The sequence below is a fragment of the Jaculus jaculus genome, chromosome 19 (assembly GCF_020740685.1).
Source record: "Jaculus jaculus isolate mJacJac1 chromosome 19, mJacJac1.mat.Y.cur, whole genome shotgun sequence".
Classification (NCBI taxonomy): Eukaryota; Metazoa; Chordata; class Mammalia; order Rodentia; family Dipodidae; genus Jaculus; species Jaculus jaculus.
The window spans coordinates 14,358,779-14,382,643 of NC_059120.1; the positions used below are offsets into that span (position 1 = coordinate 14,358,779).

At 46.3% G+C, this 23,865-nt stretch overlaps 1 protein-coding gene and 1 long non-coding RNA gene across 2 annotated transcripts in view; one reads left to right on the forward strand and one right to left on the reverse strand.

The window, feature by feature from the left end:
• Ddah1 (dimethylarginine dimethylaminohydrolase 1) overlaps window positions 1–19,978 on the reverse strand; it is a 194,559-nt gene extending 174,581 nt beyond the window's left edge. Inside the window, exon 1 of the mRNA XM_004653656.2 lies at window positions 19,661–19,978. Within this exon, the coding sequence (XP_004653713.1) occupies window positions 19,661–19,963 (303 nt within the window). The 5' untranslated portion in view covers window positions 19,964–19,978. The remainder of the gene's footprint in view (window positions 1–19,660) is intronic.
• Window positions 19,979–20,824: 846 nt separating this feature from the next.
• Window positions 20,825–23,471, forward strand: LOC123455947. The gene is made up of 3 exons (XR_006634241.1): window positions 20,825–20,913; window positions 21,310–21,420; window positions 23,172–23,471. It is a non-coding gene; the product is annotated as an uncharacterized LOC123455947 (long non-coding RNA).
• The last annotated feature ends 394 nt before the right edge of the window (window positions 23,472–23,865 follow it).

The window sequence follows — 23,865 nt, forward strand, 5'->3', positions numbered from 1 at the left end:
TGACAATAAATCTGTCCGTGGTCTTGATTGCATTACCCCCTTATGAGCACAGACAAGCCATTTGGTTAAAAGGGGATCATTTTACAAAGAGCCTCATCCTGAAGGTAACAGCCATCTATGGTAGACCGGATGTAGATCTAAGGTGACTTGAAGATGAAAAAGACCTAAAGGCTGGGCGTGGTGGTGCATGCCTTTAATCCGGCACTCAGGAGGCCGAGGTAGGAGGATTGCTGTGAGTTTAAGGCCACCTTGAGACTAGAGTGAATTCCAGGTCAGCCTGGGCTAGAGTGAGATCCTACTCAAAAACAAGAAAAAAAGAAGAAGAAGAAAGAAAGAAATAAAAGGGTGTGTGTGGGGGGGGGAGTGCTGGAGCCTTAGAGATACTTAGTTTGAGAGTAACAGGAAAATGATGACATCAGTGACTTTTTGGACCAGAGTCCCGCTATTTTTCCAACATGATGGTTTTCAGAGAAAAGGCACTGGAGCACATCAGCGCCCCTCATGGGACTGAGATTGCATGCAGGGAGTTAGAGAAATGCAAAGCCAAGAGCAAAGACGAGGGCCTGAAGAGACGGCTCAGCAGTTTAGGCGCTCACCTTGCAAAGCCAAAGGACCCAGGCTCAGTTCCGCAGTACGCATGTAAAGTCAGACGCACAAAGCGGCACCCGCATCTGGAGCTCATTTGCAGTGGCCAGAATCCCTGCTGCACCCATTCTCATTCTCTCTCCCCTCTATACACTATTTTTTTTTTGAGGTGGGGGCTCTCTCTAGTCCAGGCTGACCTGGAAATCACTGTGTACTCTCAGGGTGGTCTTGAACTCATGGTGATCCTCCTACTTCTGCATCCTGAGTGCTGGGATTAAAGGTGTGCGTCACCACACCAGCTTTCATTCTCTCCCTCCCTCCCTCTCTCTCCTTGGAAATAAATAAATAAAATACTATTTTTTAAAAGACAGAAAGATGACATGGGTCCTTTAGAATAACTTTCCAGGTTTAAATTTCTCATATGAAACTAGAAACTAGAAGATTTGATTATATCATAAATGACCTGAAATATGACCCAAAGCCAGACTGTAGTTTATACTTTCTTCATGAATAAAAAATAATTAAGAGAAGAAAATGGATGTGTTTGTCTTCTATTATTATTATTATTATTATTATTATTATTACTTTACAATTGTACCAAGATCAATTCACTAATTTTAGCTTTTGAAATAATTTCAAGATAAAAAGTTCTAGGTTAACCACAAATATATTTATACCTTTAAAAAAATATATGTCTAGGACTGGAGAGATGGCTTAGCAGTTAAGCACTTGCCTGTGAAGCCTAAGGACCCCGGTTCGAGGCTCGATTCCCCAGGACCCACGTTAGCCAGATGCACAAGGGGCGCACACATCTGGAGTTCGTTTGCAGTGGCTGGAGGCCCTGGAGTGCCCTTTCTTTCTTTCTTTCTTTCTTTCTTTCTTTCTTTCTTTCTTTCTTTCTTTCTCTGTCTCTCTCTCCCTCTCTCTCTCTCTCTATTTGCCTCTTTCTCTCTCTATCTGTTGCTCTCAAATAAATTTAAAAATTTTTTTAAGTATGTCTTTATTATAGTGAGCCAGTAATCTCACTGTGTACACACCTAACTGTAGGAAGGCCACATTTAAACAAGTATGTCTTTTTTGATTTTTATTTAGATAAATAACTTCATATTATTTTGGTAGATAAAAGTTAAGTTTGTATGATACTGAACATTTAGTAGAAGAAAGAGAATCTGTGGAGGGTTTAGAAGAACGAATTATCTGGGCAAGTCAAGACTTGATTATAACAGAAAACCTTCAGGCCCAGGCAGAGGGTATGGCTCAGTGGGTAAGCGTGCTTACTGCAAGCAGGAAGCCTGAGACCTAAGTAAATAGCTGGATGTGGCCAATCACATCTTCAAGCCCAGCCCTGTGGGGAGCAGAGACTGGAAATCACTGGGACTCATGAAAACTGTAGCTCTACAAGGAGAAAGAGAGAGAGAGAGTCTCCATCTTGAAGAAACAGGATGACAGCTGAGGTTGTTCCATGCACCTGAGAGGGCAACTGTCTACACCAGTGCGTACATCAGTGTACGTGTATGTGCGCGCGCGCGCACACACACACACACACACACACACACACAGACACAACCAAAAAAAAAAAAAAAACGCCTTTAAGCTCATGCCTTGTGCCCATTCACATTTACCACAGAAACTGGCACACTCTGGTGAGAATGACGGTGAGGGTAAAAGTCATGTGGACCTAAGGGTCTTTTGTGCTTTCAGTGGCTTTTATATGTTCCGTAAGGGGGGGAAAATTACTTATCAACCATGCTGTAAATGGTTGAGTGAGCAGCACTTCTGAAATTGATTCAGCAAATTCAACTTCATTTCATAATGAATTATCATTAGCCAGACACGAGTTTATATGATAGGTTAATTAAGTGAAACAAGTGTAATGTCTTGGGTTGAGTATGGCCCAGTATTTTCTTCATTCAATCCCACCCAGTCCTGTGAATGTCAGTTACCATGTATGTTCCCAATCTCTTTTTTTAAAGATTTATTTATTTATTTATTTGAGACAAGAGAGGGAGAGAGAGATAGTGAGTGAGAATGGGTGTGCCAGGGCCTCTAGCCACACTGCAAATGAACTGCAGACGCATGTGCCACCATGTGCATCTGGCTTATGTGGGACCTGGAGAATCGAACCTGGGTCTTTAGGCTTCACAGACATGCGGTTTAACCACTGAGCTATCTCTCAGCCTTGTTCCCAATCTCTGTATCCCTTCCTTACTCAGACTTCCTGTTAGAACACAGGCAGCGCCCAAGCTGAGAGGCAACCTTCATTGTATTTATATTTTACTCTCTTATCCATGCGCCTTCCTGCCTCACCCCAACCACAGGAGAACAAGCTCCTGTTGTCAGGGAGACCCTTGTCCTTGGGAATGACCTTGGGTCCTATCTCGTCCCTCTCTGGCTCCTCCCACGAAGACCTGTCATGAGGAGGAAAACTTTCCCCATCCCTGAAAAGTTACAAAAATGTAAAAAGTTCCCTTTGTCCCTTGGCAGTTGCAGCCTCCTCTGTGGCTTTCGAGACCCTATTATGGTATTTCAGGGCACACTAGCCCCCTCTAATTACCTTTTTCCCCCAAAAGGGGAAAAAAAATCCATCCCAGCATTTCTCTCAACTCAAACAGCCTTTGTGTTCAGTCAACATGTTTCTTTTATTACTTTTACATTCCCATCCTAACACTACCTACATCTCAGAAGAAAAGAACTATATCTTCAAGCTCAGAGAAAACTGTTCATTTCAAAAATTAAAACCAGCATCCCCTGACATGGGGACAGCGGGGAATTTCCCACCATGCCGCCTCTGGTAGTGTGCAAAGTTCATCCTGAGACTACAGGTGCACGATCAGAGTGGGCGGCCCTGGATTTGTTCCAGTGTGAGGTTCCATGCTGACTACTGCAAAGATGTAGATCTGTTAATAAACATGGATTTCAGGGCTGGAGAGATGGCTTAGCGGTTAAGCGCTTGCCTATGAAGCCTAAGGACCCCAGTTCGAGGCTCGATTCCCCAGGACCCACATTAGCCAGATGCACAAGGGGGAGCATGCATATAGAATTGGTCTGCAGTGGCTGGAAGCCCTGGAGCACCCATTCTCTCCCTCTCTCTCTCTCTGCCTCTTTCTCTGTCTGTCGCTCTCAAATAAACAAATAAAAATAAACCAAAAAAAAAATTTTTTAATGCATTTCAGGGCTAGAGAGATGGCTCAGTGGTTAAGGCATTTGCCTGCAAAGCCAAAGGACCCAGGTTCGATTCCCCAGGACCCACGTAAGCCAGATGCCCAAGGTGGTGCATGCATCTGGAGTTTGTTTGCAGTGGCTAGAGGCCCTGGCGCACCCATTCTCTCCATCCCTCTCTCTCTCTCTCAAATAAATAATGAAAATTAAAATATTTTTTAAAAGATATCTAAAAATCATATAATTTGCTGGGCGTGGTGGCACATACCTTTAATCCCAGCACTTGGGAGGCACAGGTAGGTATACCACCATGAGTTTGAAGCCACCCTGAGACTACCTAGTGAATGCCAGGTCACCCTTGATACAGTGAGACCCTACCTTGGAAAAACAAAACAAAACAAAATAATAATATAATGATAATAAATAAATGCAGTTCAATACCAAGTAGAAATTAAGATTTTCTTACCTGTCATTCACATGCGTAGTGTTTATGCTACAGCATATCAGGTTACACTTGCTAATGTGGCAAATTATGGGCTAAGGAAGAAAAAATCATTGTCCTGCACATAATCCACTGATAACTTACAGGACAAAATAGAATGCCTTTCCAGGGGCTGGGGAGATGGCTTAGCAGTTAAGGCACTTGCCTGAAGTCTAAGGACCCAGGTTCGATTCCCCAGTATCCACATAAGCCAGATGCACAAGGTGGCACGTGCAGCTGGAGTTCGTTTCCAGTGGCTGGAAACCCTGGCATGCCCTTCTCTCTCTCCCTCTGTAGTTTCCTCTTTTTTTGAAATCTCCCGCCCCCTCTCTCTTTCTCAAATAAATAATCAATCCATACATATGAATGCCTTTCCAGAGTCTAAAAGGGGACCCTAAGAATTGAATCTTGGGGTTAGAGAGATGACTCAGCCATTAAAGGTACTTGCTTGCAAAGCCTTATAGCCCTAGTTCAATTCATTAGTACCCACATAAAGCCAGATGCACAAAGTGGTGCATGCATCTGAAGTTTACTTGCAGTGGCAGGAGTCACTAATGCATTCATCCTCCCTCTCTCTGTCTCTCCTCTCTCTCTGTCTCTCTCACTCCTTGGAAATAAATAAATAGTTTTTGGGGGAAAAAAAAGAGAGAGAGAGAGAGAGAGAGAGAGAGAGAGAGAGAGCCAGATGTGATGGCGCACGCCTTTAATCCCAGAACTCGGGAGGCAGAGGTAGGAGGATTGCTGTGAGTTCGAGGCCACCCTGAGACTCCATAGTGAATTCCAGGTCAGTCTGGGCTACAGTGAGACCCTACCTTGAAAAACAAAAACAAGAAGAAGGAGAAGGAGGAGGAGGAGAAATGGGGGCTAGAGAGATGGCTTAGCACTTAAGGTGTTTGCTTATGAAGCCCAAGGACCAAGGTTCAATTCCCCAGTACCCGTGTAAAACAAATGCACAAAGTGATGAACGCATCTGGAGTTCATCTGCAGTGGTTAGAGGCTCTGGCATGCCCATTCTCTCCCTCTACCTCTCTCTCTCATAAACAAATGAATGAATAAATAAAATATTTAAAACATAAAAAAGAAGAAATGAATCTCAGACCCAAAGTAGACTGAGTCTACCCCAGGGTGGGCAACGAGGTACCAAAGATGTGCTAGTTAAGAATCCTAGGGTTGGGCACTTGGGAGGCAGAGGCAGGAGGATCGCCATAAGTTCGAGGCCACCCTGAGACTACATAGTGAGTTTCAGGTCAGCCTGGGCTAGAGTGAGACCCTACCTCGAAAAAAAAAAAAAAAAAAGAAATAGAACTTACTGCCTTCTAATATGCTACGTGATTTACTTACTGAACATTTCTCTTCTACCCACCACTAAAATGTAAGGGCCATATGATACCTATGTTTTTTTCCCTGTGTATTCCAGATTCCTAAAGAAGTGTTTGGAATATGGTAGGCCCTTGAAAAAATAGCTAGGACACACCTGCTGCTTAATAGTCCTCAGCATCAGTAACCCTTATTGTTGCCCTACTTTGCTGCAGGGCAGAGGTTACAAACTTAGCCAAGTAAGCAGACCTGGTGGACATGATGCTGACATAAGTACTCATGGCGTGGATAAAGGAAGCAGCCCCTCTTCCACAGTAACCATCTTTCACCTTGAAGGAATGCGTATCTTTCCACTTTCTTTTTTTAATTTAATTTAATTTTGGTTTTTAAATCTTTCCACTTCCCAGCAAGATCAGAAGTCTAAAAATGTTTATCAGAAATCCAATCTCCCCATCATGATGCTCAACTTCAACACAGATCCAGAACAATGAAGCCAGTCAGCCATGGACAAACACCTCTGAAACCATGAGCCAGAATAAATATTTCCTCCTTTAAGTTGTTTTTCTTAGCTATTTGGTAACTTTGATAAAACATGTCTGCCATAGTCAGCTCCACACTGCTGGGCTGAACTTCTGAACAGACACTGTTTAGGGGAGGAAGAGCTTATTTGAAGCTGAGAGATCCAAAGGGAGGTTCCAGCAATGGTGGAAGAAATGGCTCCCTCTCACAGAGCCAAGCAGAGAGACACAGTCAAACCACCAGCACCACAAGCAAGCACAAAGGGACCCAACAGCAAACATCGGGGAGCTGGCAGCTGGCAGCAGGACCCAGGCAGAGCTCAGACTGCTCTGCATAACTTTGGGCTGGAAATCATATCCACTCCCAATGACACCTTAGGTCTAGACCCCAGGATCCATCAACAGTGGCATCTCCTCCAGCCAGGTTGCTGGAAAGCCAAGTTACAAGCTCTTATAAAAATATATGAGTTGGCAACAGTGGACACTGCAAGGCTTATATTTGGCCAGCCAGGCCAGATGAGCCAACGGGTACAATAGTGGCACATCTGTCATGGTGGAAATCAACTGCCCTCTAATTGGACTGGAGGCCTGCTCCATGGGAGGGAATACACCCCTGATACTGAAAACCTACAACAGGGGTAGTCATGAGCCCTAGGGGTGTAACGTCTGCTGCTGACTGGCTAAATGTATATACTATGATCATCAAACTGCCCAGTAAGCACTTATCTTAATGTTCATACCCTTATATTAATGCTACTCTCACTTTTGGTAGAGAATCTTCTCTTTTCATATGGCAGTGACCTTGGGATGACTCAGAAGGCATCATGGTGCTGGAAAGAAGTGACAGGAGTGCTCAGTACTACAATATCTCTATCACACCTTCCAAGGATCAGGGTCTATTGTGAAAGAGATGGCAGAAAGAATGTAAGAGCCAAAGGAAGGGTAGGACTCCTTACAACGTGCTCCTCCAGACATAAAATGGCCTGGATATCCATGACCTCACAGTGCCTGACACTACCTACACAAGACCATCCTAATAGGAGGAAAAGATGATGATATCAAAATAAAAGAGAGACTGATTGAGCTGGGGAGGGGATATGATGGAGAATGGAGTTTCAAAGGGGAAAGTGGGAGGAGGGAGGGTATTACCATGGGATATTTTTTATAATCCTGGAAGTTGTTAATTAAAAAAAATGAAAAAAAAAGAATCCTAGGGCTGGAGAGATGGCTTAACTGTTAAGGCGCTTGCCTGCAAAGCCAAAGGACCCAGGTTTGATTCCCCAGTACCCACATAAGCCAGATGCACGAGGTGACACTTGCATCTGGAGTTTGTTTGCAGTGGCTAGAGGCCCTGGTGCACCCATGCTCTCTCTCTGCTTCTCTCTCTCTCATAAACAAATAGAGACATAAATAAAATTTAAAAACCACTTTAGGGACTGGAGAAGATGGCTTAGCAGTTAAGGCATTTGCCTGCAAAATGAAAGGACCCTGGTTTGATTCCCTAGGACCCATGTAAGCTAGATGCACAAGGAGGTGCATGCATCTGCAGTTCATTTGCAATGGCTGGAGGCCTTGGTGCACCCGTTTTCTCTCTCTCAAATAAATAAATAAAATATATTTTAAAAGATCTAAAAAGGAAGTGATAACATTACAGAGTACATGCTTAAGAGAAGTGGAGAGGGCTGGACAGCCGCTACTGCACACCACACATGCTATCCCATACACACACACACACACACACACACACACACACAGGCCAAATATATATATTTTTGGGGGGTGGGGCAGGGAATGGGTCAGTGGATTAGAGCACTTTCTGTGCACGCACAAGGACCTGAGTTGAATCCCCAGCACACAGGCAAGAGTTGGGTGTGGCCATGCATTCCTGTAATCCCAGTGATGAGGAGTATGGAGGCAGGAAGGTTCTTGGGGCTCCCTGACCAGCCAGTGTAACTGAAAAAAAAAGGAGCTTCTAGTTCGGAGACTCTATCTCAGAAAAATAAAGCAGAAGAGCAATAGAGGAAAACACACGTGTTTGCACTCGCATCTGCACACGCGACTGTACTGCATACGTTCACACACCATATACACGACACACATGCCACAAACATATACTAAACACCTGGAGTTCCCAAAGATCCTCTTGCATGGGCCTCCCAGTGCTGGGATTGAAGGGGTGCACCACCACACCCAGTGTCATCCTTAATGACTTTTGTCATTCTTGCTTGGAGGGTCAGGCCATGAGAAACGGGCAGCTAACAGGCATCGGGTGAGTTGATCCTTTCAGGGAACGCTCAGGCATTTGGGGCTTCAGGAAGACAACGGGCATTATTAAATTACTTGACAGTGACAAAGTGAACTAGGGTGGCATTATGCACACACGCTTTTAAACGGAATTTGTTGTCAAGATGACTCCTGCTTGTTGCCTATTTGGATGGAAAACAGCTGCCGGTGACAAGGGCCTGAGAACAGACGGATGTCATACCTGACAGCGCTGGGAGCGGAGCAAGCGAGCTAACGTGAAAGGTCAGGCGCGCGAGCATCCTCACGGAGCACGGGAGACTCGGGGCTGGGGAATGCATAATTTATAGATGACCCGGTGAACAATGCCCAGGAGGCCGGGTAAGAGCCGTCACCGAAACCTTTCACTCTAGTCAAAATTTCAGTTATTTTACTCTCTTTTTTGCATGTGTGTGCACATACATATGCAGGTTGTGGGGGGGGCAGAGGACAACCTCAGATTTCATCTTCAGAACGAATATGCATTTTTTCTTTTTTGGGGGGGGGGAGGGAGAAGCTCTCTCCCGTGGTCTGGAGCTCATCAATCAGGCTAAGCTGGCTGGCCAGTGAGCCCGGGGATCCCCGTCTCTGCTTCCCTGGTGCATGCCACCATGCCTGGCTTTTTTACGTGGGATCTGGGGCTAGAACTCAGGTCCTCATGAGGGGAAGGCTAACACTTCACTGACTAAGTCCCCAGCCCTGTTTTCTCTCTCCTTAGGGTTACTCCTTGATAAAGGGAACAAACACCGGCCACACAGCCAGACCCTCGTTCAGAAAATGAGGCTTTCTGAGTGGTTACAGATTTTCACTTAGCAGCCCATAAAATGAAGAATGAACAGCCTACTTTTTAAAACATACATCCCCCCAATTACTACTGAGGTGACATAATAAGCCACAGATAATTTCCCTATGACAGAAAGGTGGAAAAAGAGAACTCGGTTTCCTCCAAAATCTCATGCAGATTTTTCTACGCTTGGCTTTATAACAGCTGGCTACCTACCGTTACTATAATAAAACTAATTTCGAAGGCGTCTGAGCTTAATAGGAATTCAAATACATGAAAAAGCAATTTTCCAGCCTCCGTGAATTACAAGGGATCCATCCCTGCCTTCTTAGTCCTGTAATGATTCTCTAATGACTCTAGAATCTCCAAAGAAAGCTCGTTTTCGCCAATGGACGTCACTCCCCTCTCATCATTTCATTCTTTACTTTCAAGATCAACTGTACGGAAACAGAAACAGATGATATTATGAGATGCACCCGTCTCGGAAGCATGCCAGTTTCCGAATGCTATTGCCAAGGCTATGGAGAAAAGGAGGAGTCATTCTCATCAACCGGGGGTGAGGGTTTATCAAGACCCCATTTGCCTGCTGCTAAGGAGCAGCTCCAGCGTGGCCCCTTCCTGCCAGGGACGGAGTCATTTCTGACGATGGCTTACGGCCACCTCCTCACCAGCAGCTAAACCGAAGTTGGAGGAATGTGTTCATTTTAAAACACGAATGCATGCTTTGCTGGTAAACAACTCACAATTATGCAAAAACTGTGTGGAGGCAATTTAAGAGGTTTGCAGAAATGACTGAATTACTATTATTTAACTAAAGTGGAAACAATCTACTCGCACTGTAACAGAAGGAAAGTCAAATGATTCGCCTAGCTAAGGTCCGAGTTAGACTGTATGTCACTAAGTGTACATGGGACTCAAGTCATTATTCTGAATCTACTTAACATTCTGTTGGTATCAACAACTGGTAGTAAGCATTTCAAGCAAATAATGACCTTCACAGCTTTGGGCAAAGCTCATTTCTATGCTGTGCAAGTTATGAGTGACTTTGGGCAAGTAACTTACTCTTGGTTACCTGAGCTTAGGTTTCTGTATCCTTTTATATTTTTATTTTATGTATTTATTTGTTTTTGAGGTAGAGTCTCACTCTAGCCCAGGAGGACCTGGCTGACACTCACTCTCTAGTCCCAAGCTGGCCTCGAACTCACGGCGATCCTCCTACCTCTGCCTCCCGAGTGCTGGGATTAAAGGCGTGCGCCACCACGCCCGGCCCCGTGGCGTTTTTTGTTGTTGTTTTCAAGGTAGAGTCTTTCTCTAGTCTCAGAATAGCCTCAAACTCACAGTGATCCTCCCACCTCAAGCTTCCCAAGTGCCTGGCTTCCTTATCTTCTAAATAGGGCTAATGACAGCGCCATCTTTTAGGATTTTTTTTTTTTTAAGTGTGGCATTGTTATTGCAGTGGTTTGAATCAGGTATCAGATGTCCTCCATATGTCATTCATGTGTTCTGAACAGTAGTTCTCCAGCTGGTGGCAACTTGGGATTTGAAGTCTTGCTGGAGGTTTGTTATTGGGGGTGAATTTAGGGGTGGTATGGCCTGGTCAGTGTTTGGCTCACTCTCCTGTTTCTGTTGTCCACCAGCTGTGGCAGAGGTGATGTCTCTGGCCCTGCCATCCTTTCCCCTGGCATCGTGGAGCTTTCCACTGAGACTGTAAGCCAAAATGAACTCTCCTTCCATCAGCTGCTTCGGGTCCAGTCAGGTGTTTGTCCTGGCAACGAGAAGGTGACTGTAACAGTTCTTACCATTCAACATAATGGTGGTGGTTTGATTCAGGTGTCCCGCATAAACTTAAGTGTTCTGAATGTTAGGTTCCCAGCTGAAGGAGATTTGGGAATAAATGCCTCCTGGAGGCAGTGTATTGTTGGGGGCGGGCTTATGGGTATTATAGCCAGGTTCCCCATGCCAGTGTTTGGCACACTCTCCTGTTCCTGTTGTCCACCTTATGTTGGCCAGGGCGTGATGTCCACCCACTACTCATGACATCATTTTCCCTGTCATCATAGAGCATCCCCTCGAGACCTTAAGCCAAAATAAACCATTTTTTCCTAAAGGCTGCTCTTTGTCAGGTGATTTCTGCCAGCAACATGAACTTGAAAACAGTAACATTGGTACTGAGGAGTGGAATTGGGCTACACACTTGATTGTGTGGCTTTGGCCCTTTTGGAGCTGATTTTCATGAGGAATGTGGATGAATTTGAAATCTTGGCCTAAGAGATGCCTTGCAGGGCTGTAAGTACAGCTTGATGGACTATTCTGGTCAGACCTGAAAGATCTAAATGTAGGAAGAACTATGGACTGTGATGTTTGGCTTGTGAGGATGACAAAGAGCTTTGCTTGGACTGGGCTAAAAGCAGTTTGTGTGACAGGCTCACTGTTATGGCTGTGTCCTGAGAAGTTGTGCAGGCTTGCATTACATAGAAATGGACTGGTGTGAGCACAGGAATATGGCACAGAAAAAATGAAATCTTTGGGCTGAAGCTTCTGTCTGTTTAGCTGTAATTATATGAGAGATTACAACCTTTAAGATTGTCCAGCTGACCTGCACTACGGCAACAGGAAGAATGTAGTCTCTTGAAGAGGCCTGAGTGCTCAAGGAGTGACCTATTCTTCAAAGTTTGCTTTATTCCCCCCTGGATTAACAAAATGGCAAACTACCTGGGATTGTGGAGTATAAGAAATTCAGGAAAGAGAGGGTCATTGAGTTTGCAACACAGTCTTGTGTTTTGGAAACGGCAATGGGCAGTGTGAAGCAGGTTTGCTGGATGCCTACATGGAGACCCATGCAGGAGCTGTGAGGATGAACTGTGGTTCGCAGTGGAGACCCAGTGGAGATGCCAAGACCACGAGACGGCTGCTATGAAAAGCTGCTGGCCCCGAATGTAGTTTTCCAGGACTGTGAGTAGCCTAGCTGGAGGGGTGGAATTGGAATTCCAGAGACTTGTTGCTGGTTAGAATTACTGAACTTGGAGACTTGTTACTGATTAGAGTTGTTGGACTCGGAGTTACAGAGTTTGATGTTTGCCCTGTTAAATCTTGTATTGGTTGAATATTTCTTTGCTATGCTCAGTGCCATCTTTTGCAGTGTGAATGTTTACTCTGTGCCATTATGGGGCTTTGAGGGGACTTTTTTTTTTTTTTTTTTGTATTATGGCTTAGGTAAAAGACCTTGGACTATGGGGATATTTGAACATCATTAAGATTGACAAAAACTATGGGGACTTTTAAAGTTGGACTAAATGCATTGCATTTTCTGTCACGTATGATCAGGTGTGTCTGAATCATAAACTTAGATGTTCTGAATGCTAGGTTCCCAGCTGAGGATGATTTGGGAATTAATGCCTACTGGAGGCAGTGTATTGTTGAGGGTGGGTTTATGGGTGTTATAGCCAGTCTTCCATTGCTAGTGTTTGGCACACTCTCCTGTTCCTGTTGCCCACCTTATGTTGATCAGGGGGTGATGGCCACCCTCTGCTCATGCCATCGTTTTCCCTGCCGTTATAGAGCATGCCCTCAAGTCTGTAAGCCAAAATAAATCTTTTTTCTTTCCCCGCAAAAGCTGCTGTTGGTCGGGTGATTTCTGCCAGCGGTGTGAGCCTGACTGCAACAATAATCTTAATATTCACTTTGCCCCTGGGATCAACACAGCCATTCCTTTTCCTAACAGAGACTAAACCCAGAGCCAAAATACGAAAGTCTGCTCTTATACTACTTATAGAAGTGCCCTTATAGGAAGGAACCATCTACTCAAACATACATTATATATTGCTTCCTCCTTCCACTTATGTCCCCACTCCCTCCCGGCCCCCACCATGTTTAATGCCTAATTCTCTTCTCTAGGATTTATTTCCTTGGGTCAAGCGGTCATCTACTAAATAGGTCCCTAAAACTGAAAATGTTCGCAAGAGCGTAATTAAGGCTGTTATCACTTTCAGAGCACGCATTTGGGTGATGTTTGTTTTTTTTTTTTTCTCCCAGACAGATTCACCCACATACCTGGAAAGGGATAAAATTGCTCTTTGAAAAGAGCAAAAGGGCAGAGGGTACATTTCACAATTTTGTTTATGTAAGCTCTGTCCGTTAATCATTTATGAGGGATTAAAGACCTGCTACAAGGAAACTGAAGAGAATGGTGTGACAAGTTGCCCTACGAGGGGACCCAGGTAGCCAGCTGCAAGAGTGGAGAGGCCCGAGACCCACCACGCGCCCGCTACACACTCTAAACGTGTTGCTACAGGCGTGCGTTATCGAGACGGAAAGCTTAATCATTAAAAAGCCTAGACCCGGGCTGGAGAGATGGCGTAGAGGTTAAGTGCTTGCCTGTGAAGCCTAAGGACCCCGGTTCGAGGCTCGGTTCCCCAGGTCCCAGATGCACAAGGGGGCGCACGCGTCTGGAGTTCGTTTGCAGAGGCTGGAAGCCCTGGCGCGCCCATTCTCTCTCTCTCCCTCTACCTGTCTTTCTCTCTGTGTCTGTCGCTCTCAAATAAATAAATAAATAAAAATTAAAAAAAAAAAGCCTAGACCCTAGCCAGGTGTGGTGACACAAGCCTTTTACTCCAGCGCTCGGGAGGGTGAAGTAGAGCAATTGCCATGACTCCTAGGCCAGCCTGGGCCTTCAGAGTGTGTGCCAGGTCTGCTTGGGCTAAAGTGGGACCCGACCTCAAAACAAATAAGCAACAACAACAGGGCTGGAGAGATGGCTTAGCAGTTAAGTGCTTGCCTGTGAAGCCTAAGGACCCCAGTTCAAGGCTCGATTCCCCAGGACCCACATTAGCCAGATGCACAAGGAAGTGCGTGCATCTGGAGTTCGTTTGCAGTGGTTGAAGGCCCTGGCGCGCCCATTCTCTCTCCCTCTCTCTCTGCCTCTTTCTCTGTCTGTCACTCTCAAATAAATAAATGAAAATAAACAAAAAAATTAAACAACAACAGAAAAAAAAAAACCATATAAAACCCTAGGTCCTCACCCTCTATCCCTTGTCCTAAATCAGCTTTTAGATAATTTATTTGCAGGGCTCTGACATTTAGCAGTTGACCTTTCTCCCTAAAAAATGCAGCGGATTCATTTGAAATAACATGGGTTCCTCCAGGCTGACTTATTTGTCTTCAAAGTATTAAATCTATTAAAAATATTTGAAGTCCTGAAGACACGGAGTTATTAGAAAAGTAATATTTTGTACCTACTCCCTGTCTATACAGCTTCCTCACTGAAACTGAAGCTTCCGGTATATACAGGTCATCTAAGGTTTAGAAATCTCTGGAAGCCTGGACTTTCATGAGAATACTATCTTTAATTTGGTTCTCAGTTCTTTCTTTTAAAGAAGGAAAATCATTATATAACCTAATACTTTGACTAAGAAGGAACTTCTCAATAGTTTTATTAAAAACAAACAGGGGGTGTGCTGGAAAGATGGCTTAACAGTTAAGGCACTTGCCTGGGAAGCCTAAGGACCCAAGTTTGATTCCCCAGGACCCACATAAGCTAGATGCACATGGTGGCACATGCATCTGGAGTTTGTTTGCAGTGGCTAGAAGCCTTGGCATACTGATTCTGTCTCTCTGCCTTTCTTTCTCTCTGTCAAATAAATCATAATTTTGTTTTGGTTTGGTTTTCTGAGGTAGGGTCTCACACTAGCTCAGGATGACCTGTAATTCAGTCTCAGGGTGGCCTTGAACTCTCCGTGATATGGCTACCTCTGCCTCCCAAGTACTGGGATTAAAGGCATGTGCCACCACACCCAGCAAATCATATTAAAAAAAAAAAAAATACAGGGGACTGAAGTGATGGCTCAGTAGTTGAGGTGCTTGCCTGAAAAGCCTAACAACTTGGGTTTGATTCCTCAATACCTACGTAAAGTTAGATGCACAAAGTAGCGAATGCATCTGGAGTTCGTTTGCAGTATCTGGAGGCTCTAGCATGCCCAATCACTCTGTTTGTCCCTCTTCTCTTGCTCCTTGCAAATAAATAAATAAAATTTTTTTTTAATTTTTTTGAGAGTGACAGAGAAAGAGGCAGACAGAGAAAGAGACAGAGAAAGTGAATGGGCACTCCAGGCCCTTCAGCCACTGCAAATGAACTCCAGACGCGTGCGCCCCTTTGTGCATCTGGCTAACCTGGGGAATAGAGCCTCGAACCAGGGTCCTTAGGTTTCACAGGCAAGTGCCCGACTGCTAAGCCATCACTCCAGCCCAAAAATATTTTTTAAAAGGAAAACAAACAGAACAAAGCCAGGCATGGTGGTACACAACTTTAATCCTAGCACTTGGGAAGCAGAGGTAGAAGGATTTCTGTGAGTTCGAGGCCACCCTGAGATTATAGAGTGAATTCCAGGTCAACCTGGGCTTGAGTGAGACCCTACCTTGAAAACGAAAACGAGAAAAGAAGAAAACAAAAAAGGTGGTATGGATAGCTATGAGAGTTTATAAACAGTTAGTCCAAACCTGGCGTGATGGCGCACGTCTTTAATCCCAGCACTTGGAAGGCAGAGGTAGGAGGAGTGCCATAAATTTGAAGCCACCCTGAGACTACATGAAGAATTCCAGAGCAAGACCCTACCTAAAAAAAAAAAAGATAATAATAACAATAATAATAGCAACAACAACAATAACAACGACAGTAAACCAAGAACTGGTAGGAGCAATAGGTAAAAGGAAGAGAAGGAGAGGTGTCCCAAGAAAAGGAAGACTGTGCACAGAAAAGCAGTTTGTGAATGAAAGAAGCTGGCCAGAGGCAGTGTTGGGAGGCTGGGTGAGGCAGCAAAGACAAAACTGGTATTCCAAAGGCCAGCAGAGCTCAGCTCAAAGGTTTCATCAATGCTCAGTGGGTGGGAATGGGGGGGGGGGACTCAAGAATTTTATTCGAAGAAGGGACAGGATCAGATTGGAATGAATTGGCCAACTTGACCTCAATGTGAGAAGGAGATAGACAGTGAAAGGATAGGATGTAGGGCGATCAGTAAAGATAATTTAAAAATAATTCCTTGGCTGCTCTGGATTTTTAGTTAGAGAGGCAAGCATCACAGGAAGGGAAAATGGACAGAAATTCAAAGAAGATCTGGAAGTCACCATTTGCTTGTCCACTCAACATTTCTCACTTAGATCAGCTCCTGAAGTCCAGCATTACTCTCTCTTCCATCCATCCAGCCAGCCAGCACGAAAACTTGAAGATACCATAAACTTGTCTGTTCAGCAATTCATCCAGTCATTCAGTCAACCAACCAACAGACTATAAACACCTGAAGTTACTATTAGTGTGTGTGCTCAGCATGTCTTTCTTTCATTCGTTCAAACAAGCATCAAGCAGCTTATTGACCAGTTGGTTGATAGATTCATGGATTCACCGATTCATTCATGAAGCTTCAACACTTGCAAACTGGCTCTGTGAGAGATGTCACAAGGCAGAAGCCTTCGCGCCTCTGCTCGCCAGAAGCAGCGTGCCCAACATGGACTGCCCATAGCCTCTTCTGCCTGGAAGGCCCCGGGGACCCAGGTCAAGTACAGTAGCAAAAGTGCTCTGGGGAGAGATCAGACTAGGACCCCAGCCAAGAACAGTACCACACAGAGCAGAAGAGGAACCCTAAAACATGAAGACAGCTTGCTGGAAGGCAGAAACATCACTGACCACAGCTACATGAATGTGTCACTGACTTCTTCTCATTGGAGGAGTTGTTCTTCCATGTCCCGTTCATTGTCAAATGAATAGTAAGAGTCAAAGCTGCTTAAGTGTCCTGTCTATGAACTTCAGGTGGGAATATGAATATATATGATATGCATATATTATATATATGTGTGTGTGTGTGTGTGTATAAAATGTTATAGCTTTATGAAATAGGCACTAGTATGCTCCATTCTCAAGTGAGAAAGCAAGGGACAGAATCCCAGGCCACAGAACTGAAGTGCCAGGTATGAGACCCAGCCTAATGTGCTCACCAGCATGCCATGTGACTGCTGGCACTGAGGATGCAGCTCAGTGGTACTGTGTTGGCCTACTGTGTGCAAGGCCCTTGGTTCAAGCTCCTGTACAGAAAAAAGAAAAAGAAAAAACATAAGAGGTCTAGGTGACCTCTGCAGCATGGGCCATGAAACTTATGTCAGATTGGATTCAAATTCTGATACTGAAAAGGTATACCTTAAGCCAGGCGTGGTGGGGCACACCTTTAGTCCCAGCACTTGGGAGGCAGAGGTAGGAGAATCGCCTTGAGTTCCAGGTCACCCTAAGACTCCATAGTGAATTCCAGGTCAGCCTGGGCTACAGCGAGACCCTACCTTGAAAAACCAAAATAAAAGGGGGTGGGAGAGATGGCTCAATTGTTATGGCACTTGTCTGCAAAGCCGAAGGACCCACGTTTGATTACCCAATACCCATGTAAAGCCAGATGCACAAAATGGCACATGCATTCAGAGTTTTGTTTGCAGTGGCTGGAGGCCCTGGCACGCCCATTCTCTCTGTCTGTCTTCTCTTCCTCTCCCTCTCCCTCCCCCTCCCCACCCCTCTCCGCCCCTCTCTGCTTGCAAATAAATATATAATAAAAACAGAAAAATCAAAATAAATAAATAAAATGAATACCTCAAAATCTAGGCCATGGGAAAAGAACACTGCTCACTTTTATATTGGAAAGCTCAAACTTGGAAAGGTTATGGCAGGAATATGTAATTTATTTTGTTATATACGAATATATATGGGTAAATCACAAGTGACAGTCTTAAGAGGAAATAACTATTCTTATCAAAGGAGTATCATTTAGCCGGGCGTGGTGGCGCACGCCTTTAATCCCAGCACTCGGGAGGCAGAGGTAAGAGGAGCGCCGTGAGTTCGAGGCCACCCTGAGACTATATAGTTAATTCCAGGTCAGCCTGGGCTAGAGTGAGACCCTACCTCGAAAAACCAAAAAAAAAAAAAAAAAAAAAAGGAGTATCATTTAAAAAAAGAGTTTTAGCCAGTGTTTGTGGTGTGACCCTGCACATAAATAAATAGATGATAAATAGATAGGTAGATAGATAGCTACATGGAAAGAAGGAAGGAAGGAAGGAAGGAAGGAAGGGAAGAAGGAGATGGAGGGAGGGAGGGAGGAAGGAAAGGCTTAAAATTTTACTTTAGTGAAATACTGCTTTTCCATATGGCCTAGAACACACCAGGGCTACGTTCCTCATCAGGTTAAAGTTGTGTGGGGGCACCTCACCCCTTCAAAGACTGGAGACGTGGGGCAAAGGCAAGACAAGAACTAAGAGAAAGAGACCTGTTACTCTTGGATTTCTGCTAAGTGGGGAGGGGGGTTGCAGCTGATTACCTCAGTGAGCAACAAATGGCAGGCTTATAAACTAGACCATGTAGGGTTCTCTCCACTAAGTGAAAAGATTGTAGAATAAGCATATTGAAATCATAAGCCCTAGGAGGTCATTTCTAAAAGATGGAGGAAAAATATTCCTCCAGATAGAAAAGAAACCACCTGCATCTTGTTATGCCAGTGGGTGCCAAGAGCCAAGGAGAGTCTCGAGCTTCTTCCCAGGCAGTGAGAAAGCCAACCAGATGGCATTTTAAAATGTAATTTCACTCTATTTATCTCTCCCCACTAACCTACATGATGTTAACACAATCACGGCCATCGTCACAAGCTGTGGTATTTTAAAGCCGTCACTATTCCAAGACAACAAAAGCTCTTCTTAACTGCTATGAGTTTAAAAATTATGAAATTTGTAAAGCGACCAGGGCTCACGAAACTCACACACCCAACATCCTAGAAAGAGAGAGAGGGAAAGCTTTTAAACATGGCCCATTCACACACGCGTGTGGCACACAGCTCACCCACAAAAATAAAAATAAAAAAAATTGGTCTCCTTAAATACATTCTCCAAGAGTCACTGAACAGTACTGAAAAGTAACTCGGAACGCTCCCAGGTCGCTGGGCATCTGGTCGGCTGATGTCATCTGGCCCGCCTTGCTCAGAGCTGCAGGCAGAACTGGGGTGTGTGTGTGTGGGGGGGGGGAATCCTCCTTCCTGAACCAGGACCACTCTGGTCCCGCTGTCGATGATGCACATTTGCAGTGTCTACGCTGCCGGTTCGTTTTCACCAACTCCAAAAGCTGGGGCGATGGACCACGGGTCCCCCCCAGCCCGAGCCCCACCCGTGGCCAGCCACCTGCCCGAGTCCACGCCACCACACTTCATGGAGATCCCAGGTCTGTGTTCTCCTGCTAACAGCCAGGAGGGGGTGTGAACAATGAACTTGTCGGCCTCGGATCTCCCACGCCCATCCACACCGCCCTCACCCCCAACCCCAGCGCAGCCCAGCCCCAGCCCGCCGCGGGAAGTTGCGCACCGGCCCGGGGAGGGCGGAGGGCGGCTTCCACGCGGGAAAGGCTCGCGCGCGCGCCCGGGCGCATCCCTCCCCACCCCGGCCCCCCACGCGTGTCCGCGCCGCGCGTCTCCCCGCGTCCCTTCTCCTTCCCCATCCTCGCCCCCCCCCCCGACACCCCGGGTCACCTACCTCCTTCCTCCGGCTCGGAGCCCCGGGCCGGGTGACGAGGGCGGTCTCCTCGCACACCACGGCCACGTCCTCCACGAACACGCAGTCGGGGAGGCTCTCGTCGGCGGGCAGCTGCACCACCTGCAGCCCCAGCTTGCTGCCCAGCACGCCCACGTAGAGCTGGTGCTGCCGCTCGGCACGGGCCAGATCCACCTCCTCGCCCGGGGCGCGCCGGAGCGCGTGGCGGCTCAGCGACTCGGGCAGCGCCCGCACCACGGCGTGGGTGGCCCGGCCGAAGGCGGCGGGGTGACCGAGGCCGGCCATGGCTGCGCAGCGTAACGGGGCCTGGGAGACGCGCGGGTGGCCGGGGGCGGGGCGGGGGGATCCTCCCTCCTCGCCTTTGCCTTGCCCGCCTGCCAGCGCCCGGACGCTCCGCTTGGCAGCCGATGAATGTGGTGCACCGGGAGCCCGGCTCGCGCCCCGGAGCCCTGCCCGCGCCACTGAGCATGCCCAGAGCTCGGGGCGCAGCCCGCGCTCCCACTCCGGCCCGCCGCCGGCGTCCCGGGCTTTGCGGCAGCCCCGGGGCAGGAGGTAGTGTCCCCTGACCCTGGGGCGGTGGGGGGGGGGGGGTTACGCCTCTGCACACCTGGGCCTAGGACTGTGCATTCTGCCGCGGGTGCACACCTCACATTGTCCCTATGGGGTGGGGGAGGGCTTGGAGAGTGAGCGATGGTGTAGATAGAACCGACTACACTAATCGGGACTTTTAAAAAAAGAAAGAAAATGATTTATTATTTATTTACAAGAAGAGAGGTAGAGAATGGGCGCTCCAGGACCTCTTGCCAGTACTAACCAACTCCAGATCATGGGCCAACAAGCTTTGCAAGCAAGCGCCCCTAACCGTTGAGCCACCTCTTCAGACCTACACTGGACTTCCTGGTGGTTAGGAGACCGCCACAGTGTGATTGTTTTGTACACAAATACCTTGATCTCTTTTCCTACCCATGGTGCCTGATAACAAAGTGCCATCCGCCGGGCGTGGTGGCTCCCACCTTTAATCCCAGCGCTCGGGAGACAGAGGTAGGAGGATCGCTGTGAGTTCGAGGCCACACTGAGACTACATATTGACTTCCAGGTCAGCCTGACCTAGAGTGAGACTCTCTCTTGAAAAACCAAAGGAAAAAAAAAAAAGAAGTACCATCCACTATGTTCCTGGCATGAAAATCTCTATCTGACTTTCAAAACATGACCTTCTGCAGCTCCTGAAACTCAAGGTTATTTTATTTATATATATAAATAATATATATATATATATATATATATATATATATATATATATGCAAAACTCAGGTGTGGAGGCACACACCTTTAATCCCAGCCCTCAGGAGGCAGAGGTAGGAGGATCTCTGCGAGTTCAAGGCCACCATGGGACTACAAGGTGAATTCCAGGTTAGCCTGGGCTAGAAGGAGATCCAACCTTGAAAAAAAAAAAAAGAAAAAAACATTCTTCCCATCCATGAGAAAAGATGAATTCCAGAGACAGACATAGAAGTGTCTCACTCTAGACCAGGCTGACTTTGAACTCACAGCAATCCTCCTACCTCAGCCTCCCCAAAGCTGGGACTAAAGTTGTGCACCACATCCCTGCTAACATCTGACTCTTGACCTAGGGTCAGTCACCTGCTTACCCCACCTCAACACCAGGCATGTTGACCCCTCCAGGAATGTCACTCTCCAAACCAGCATGCCTAACCTGGCTCACCCCCCTTCAAGGCTGAAAGGTGAGCCATGTTACTATGGTTTTCACAGTGTCCACTTCCAGATTTCCCAAAATGCACCTGAACGTCTGTTGTCATTGATGTAGACCTGCGGTGACCTTGTATTCTAGGAATGGGGTGTTTTGAAGACATCACCCTCCAATGTGATTACAGCACCCCCTCCATGCTGGAGCAACCCTGTCATAACCAGTATGGGGCTGTTCCATCAAGCAACCAGCCTGAGGAGCTGGGACGGAGATGACCAAGCCACACCGAGGCTGGGACTACTTAATTATACGCATATCCCTTCCCCCCCCCCCCCCCGCCCTGCCAAGTCTTCTCATATTTAAACTTAAACCTCATGTCAAAGATACCTCTACAAAGATAGATGTGGGGTCAATGAACCCCTGTATCTGGACTTTCCTAGCTTGGCTACGTTGATAAAATCTCATTTTTCAATTTTTAAACATCACTGCCCTCTTTACCTTGTGTATTGGGACATGGGGCTGAACCTTGTCTGTTGAGACTCCAAGAACCTGGACTTTTGCTCTAAAAATTGTAATACAGAAAGGCTCCTAGAATAGTTTTTCCTGGGCAATCAGTTCTGATGAAAATATATGATTTTTAAGAGTGAACATGATAGGGCTGGAGAGGTGGCTTAGTGGTTAAGGCACTTGCCTGAGAAGCCTAAGGATCTAGATTCTATTCCCCAGTACCCACATAAGCCAGAGGCACAAGGTGGCATCTGGAGTTCACTTGCAGTGGCTGGAGGCCCTGGTGCACCCATTCTCTCTCTGTGCATATCTCTCTCTCTCTCTCTCTCTCTCTCTCTCTCTCTCTGTATCTCTCTCTCTCTGCCTCTTTCTCTCTTGCTCTCATAAATAAATAAATAAATAAATAAATAAATAAATAAATAAATAAATAAGCGAGGGGCGCTGGAGAGATAGCTTAGGGGTCATGGTGTTTGCCTGGTATCCAGAAAACAAGCAGTACTTCTTGCATGGTCTGATGCACGTGGACCAGGCCAGCACTTGGTGCCAGGCACTAGGCTTCTATTTATTGCCCAGAGGGGATCATTTCCTCAGTGGTCTACTGTCACTGCTCAGTAGCCATCTTGTGAGACTCTGATCTGTTAGGAAGCAAGGGTTCCTAGGAGCAAGTCTATGTGGGCCATCCTAGAATGGTTGTCCCAGCTAAAACCGGACATGACAGGGTATGCATTCTCTGCCTTCCTCCAAGAGTGACGTGAATTTACCATACACACAGCAGCTCCTAGCTCCTGGCGTGAGAGAGCTGCGGTGAAGGTAAGCTCTGACCTTGACGCTGGGAGCGGGACCTTTAAGACCTTCTAGGATCTATTTCTAAGCCAAATTCGGAGGACACCCAGCCTAGGTTTTTTGCACCAGTTTAAGGTCAGAAGCCACATATAATGGTGTCTTCAGATAGAGAATTCTCTAAGTGTTCCGAAGGAGAAGTTTGACCCAGGGTAAAATAGAGCACTGTGTTCTCTTTCTTTTTTTTAAATTTTGTTTATTTTTATTTATTTATTTATTTGAGAGCGACAGACGGAGAGAGAAAGGCAGAGGGAGAGAGAGAGAATGGGCACGCCAGGGCTTCCAGCCACTGCAAACAAACTCCAGATGCGTGCACCCCCTTGTGCATCTGGCTAACGTGGGTCCTGGGGAATGGAGCCTTGAACCGGGGTCCTTAGGCTTCACAGGCAAGCACTTAACCACTAAGCCATCTCCCCAGCCCTGTGTTCTCTTTCTTTACAGTGGACTTCACCCAGCATCGAGGCCCCATCACTTCCAGCCGGCTGCCACCCAGCCCCCACAGTTCATGCCTGTGCCTCATTGGAGCCGAAATCGTTTGTCACTCAGTTCCTTCAGCCAAACTATGAACAGGGCCCTATGCACCACCCTGGGCTGCTGCCAGCCTAGCAGGCAATTAAAACCTAAACCTCTTCCCCTAGAAATTGGCGTTGGCCATGTCTTTCCATACTGAGATGGTGTTGCATGATTTTTTGAAAATCTAATTTTGTCATTATCCCTGTTTAATGTCATCTGCCTCATTCCAACTTGTCGAGTTTTGATTCTGTCATCTCGTGCATTATTTATTACTTCTTGCCTGTGCCATCTGAAATTTGATAAGCATGCCTTCTGTCTCCTCTATGCAGTTGTCAAGAAATGTTAGAATGTGTATGCTGGGGAAAAGAATAATAAAACACCAGAATCCAGCCCATTACAGTTCATGCGCCTTCAGACTTCACCAATGAAGGACTGTTCTTAGGAAAGTGGTCTTTATTGAACTTAATACGTCTTTGTGTTCATTTTCCCCATTAATAGTCATTCAGAGTTCCGAAGGCACAATGCTGTGCCATTTACCTCCGAGCCACACAAAAACATGATCTTTGACCTTGAAGAACTTACACACACACACTCTCTGTACACACACACACACACACACACA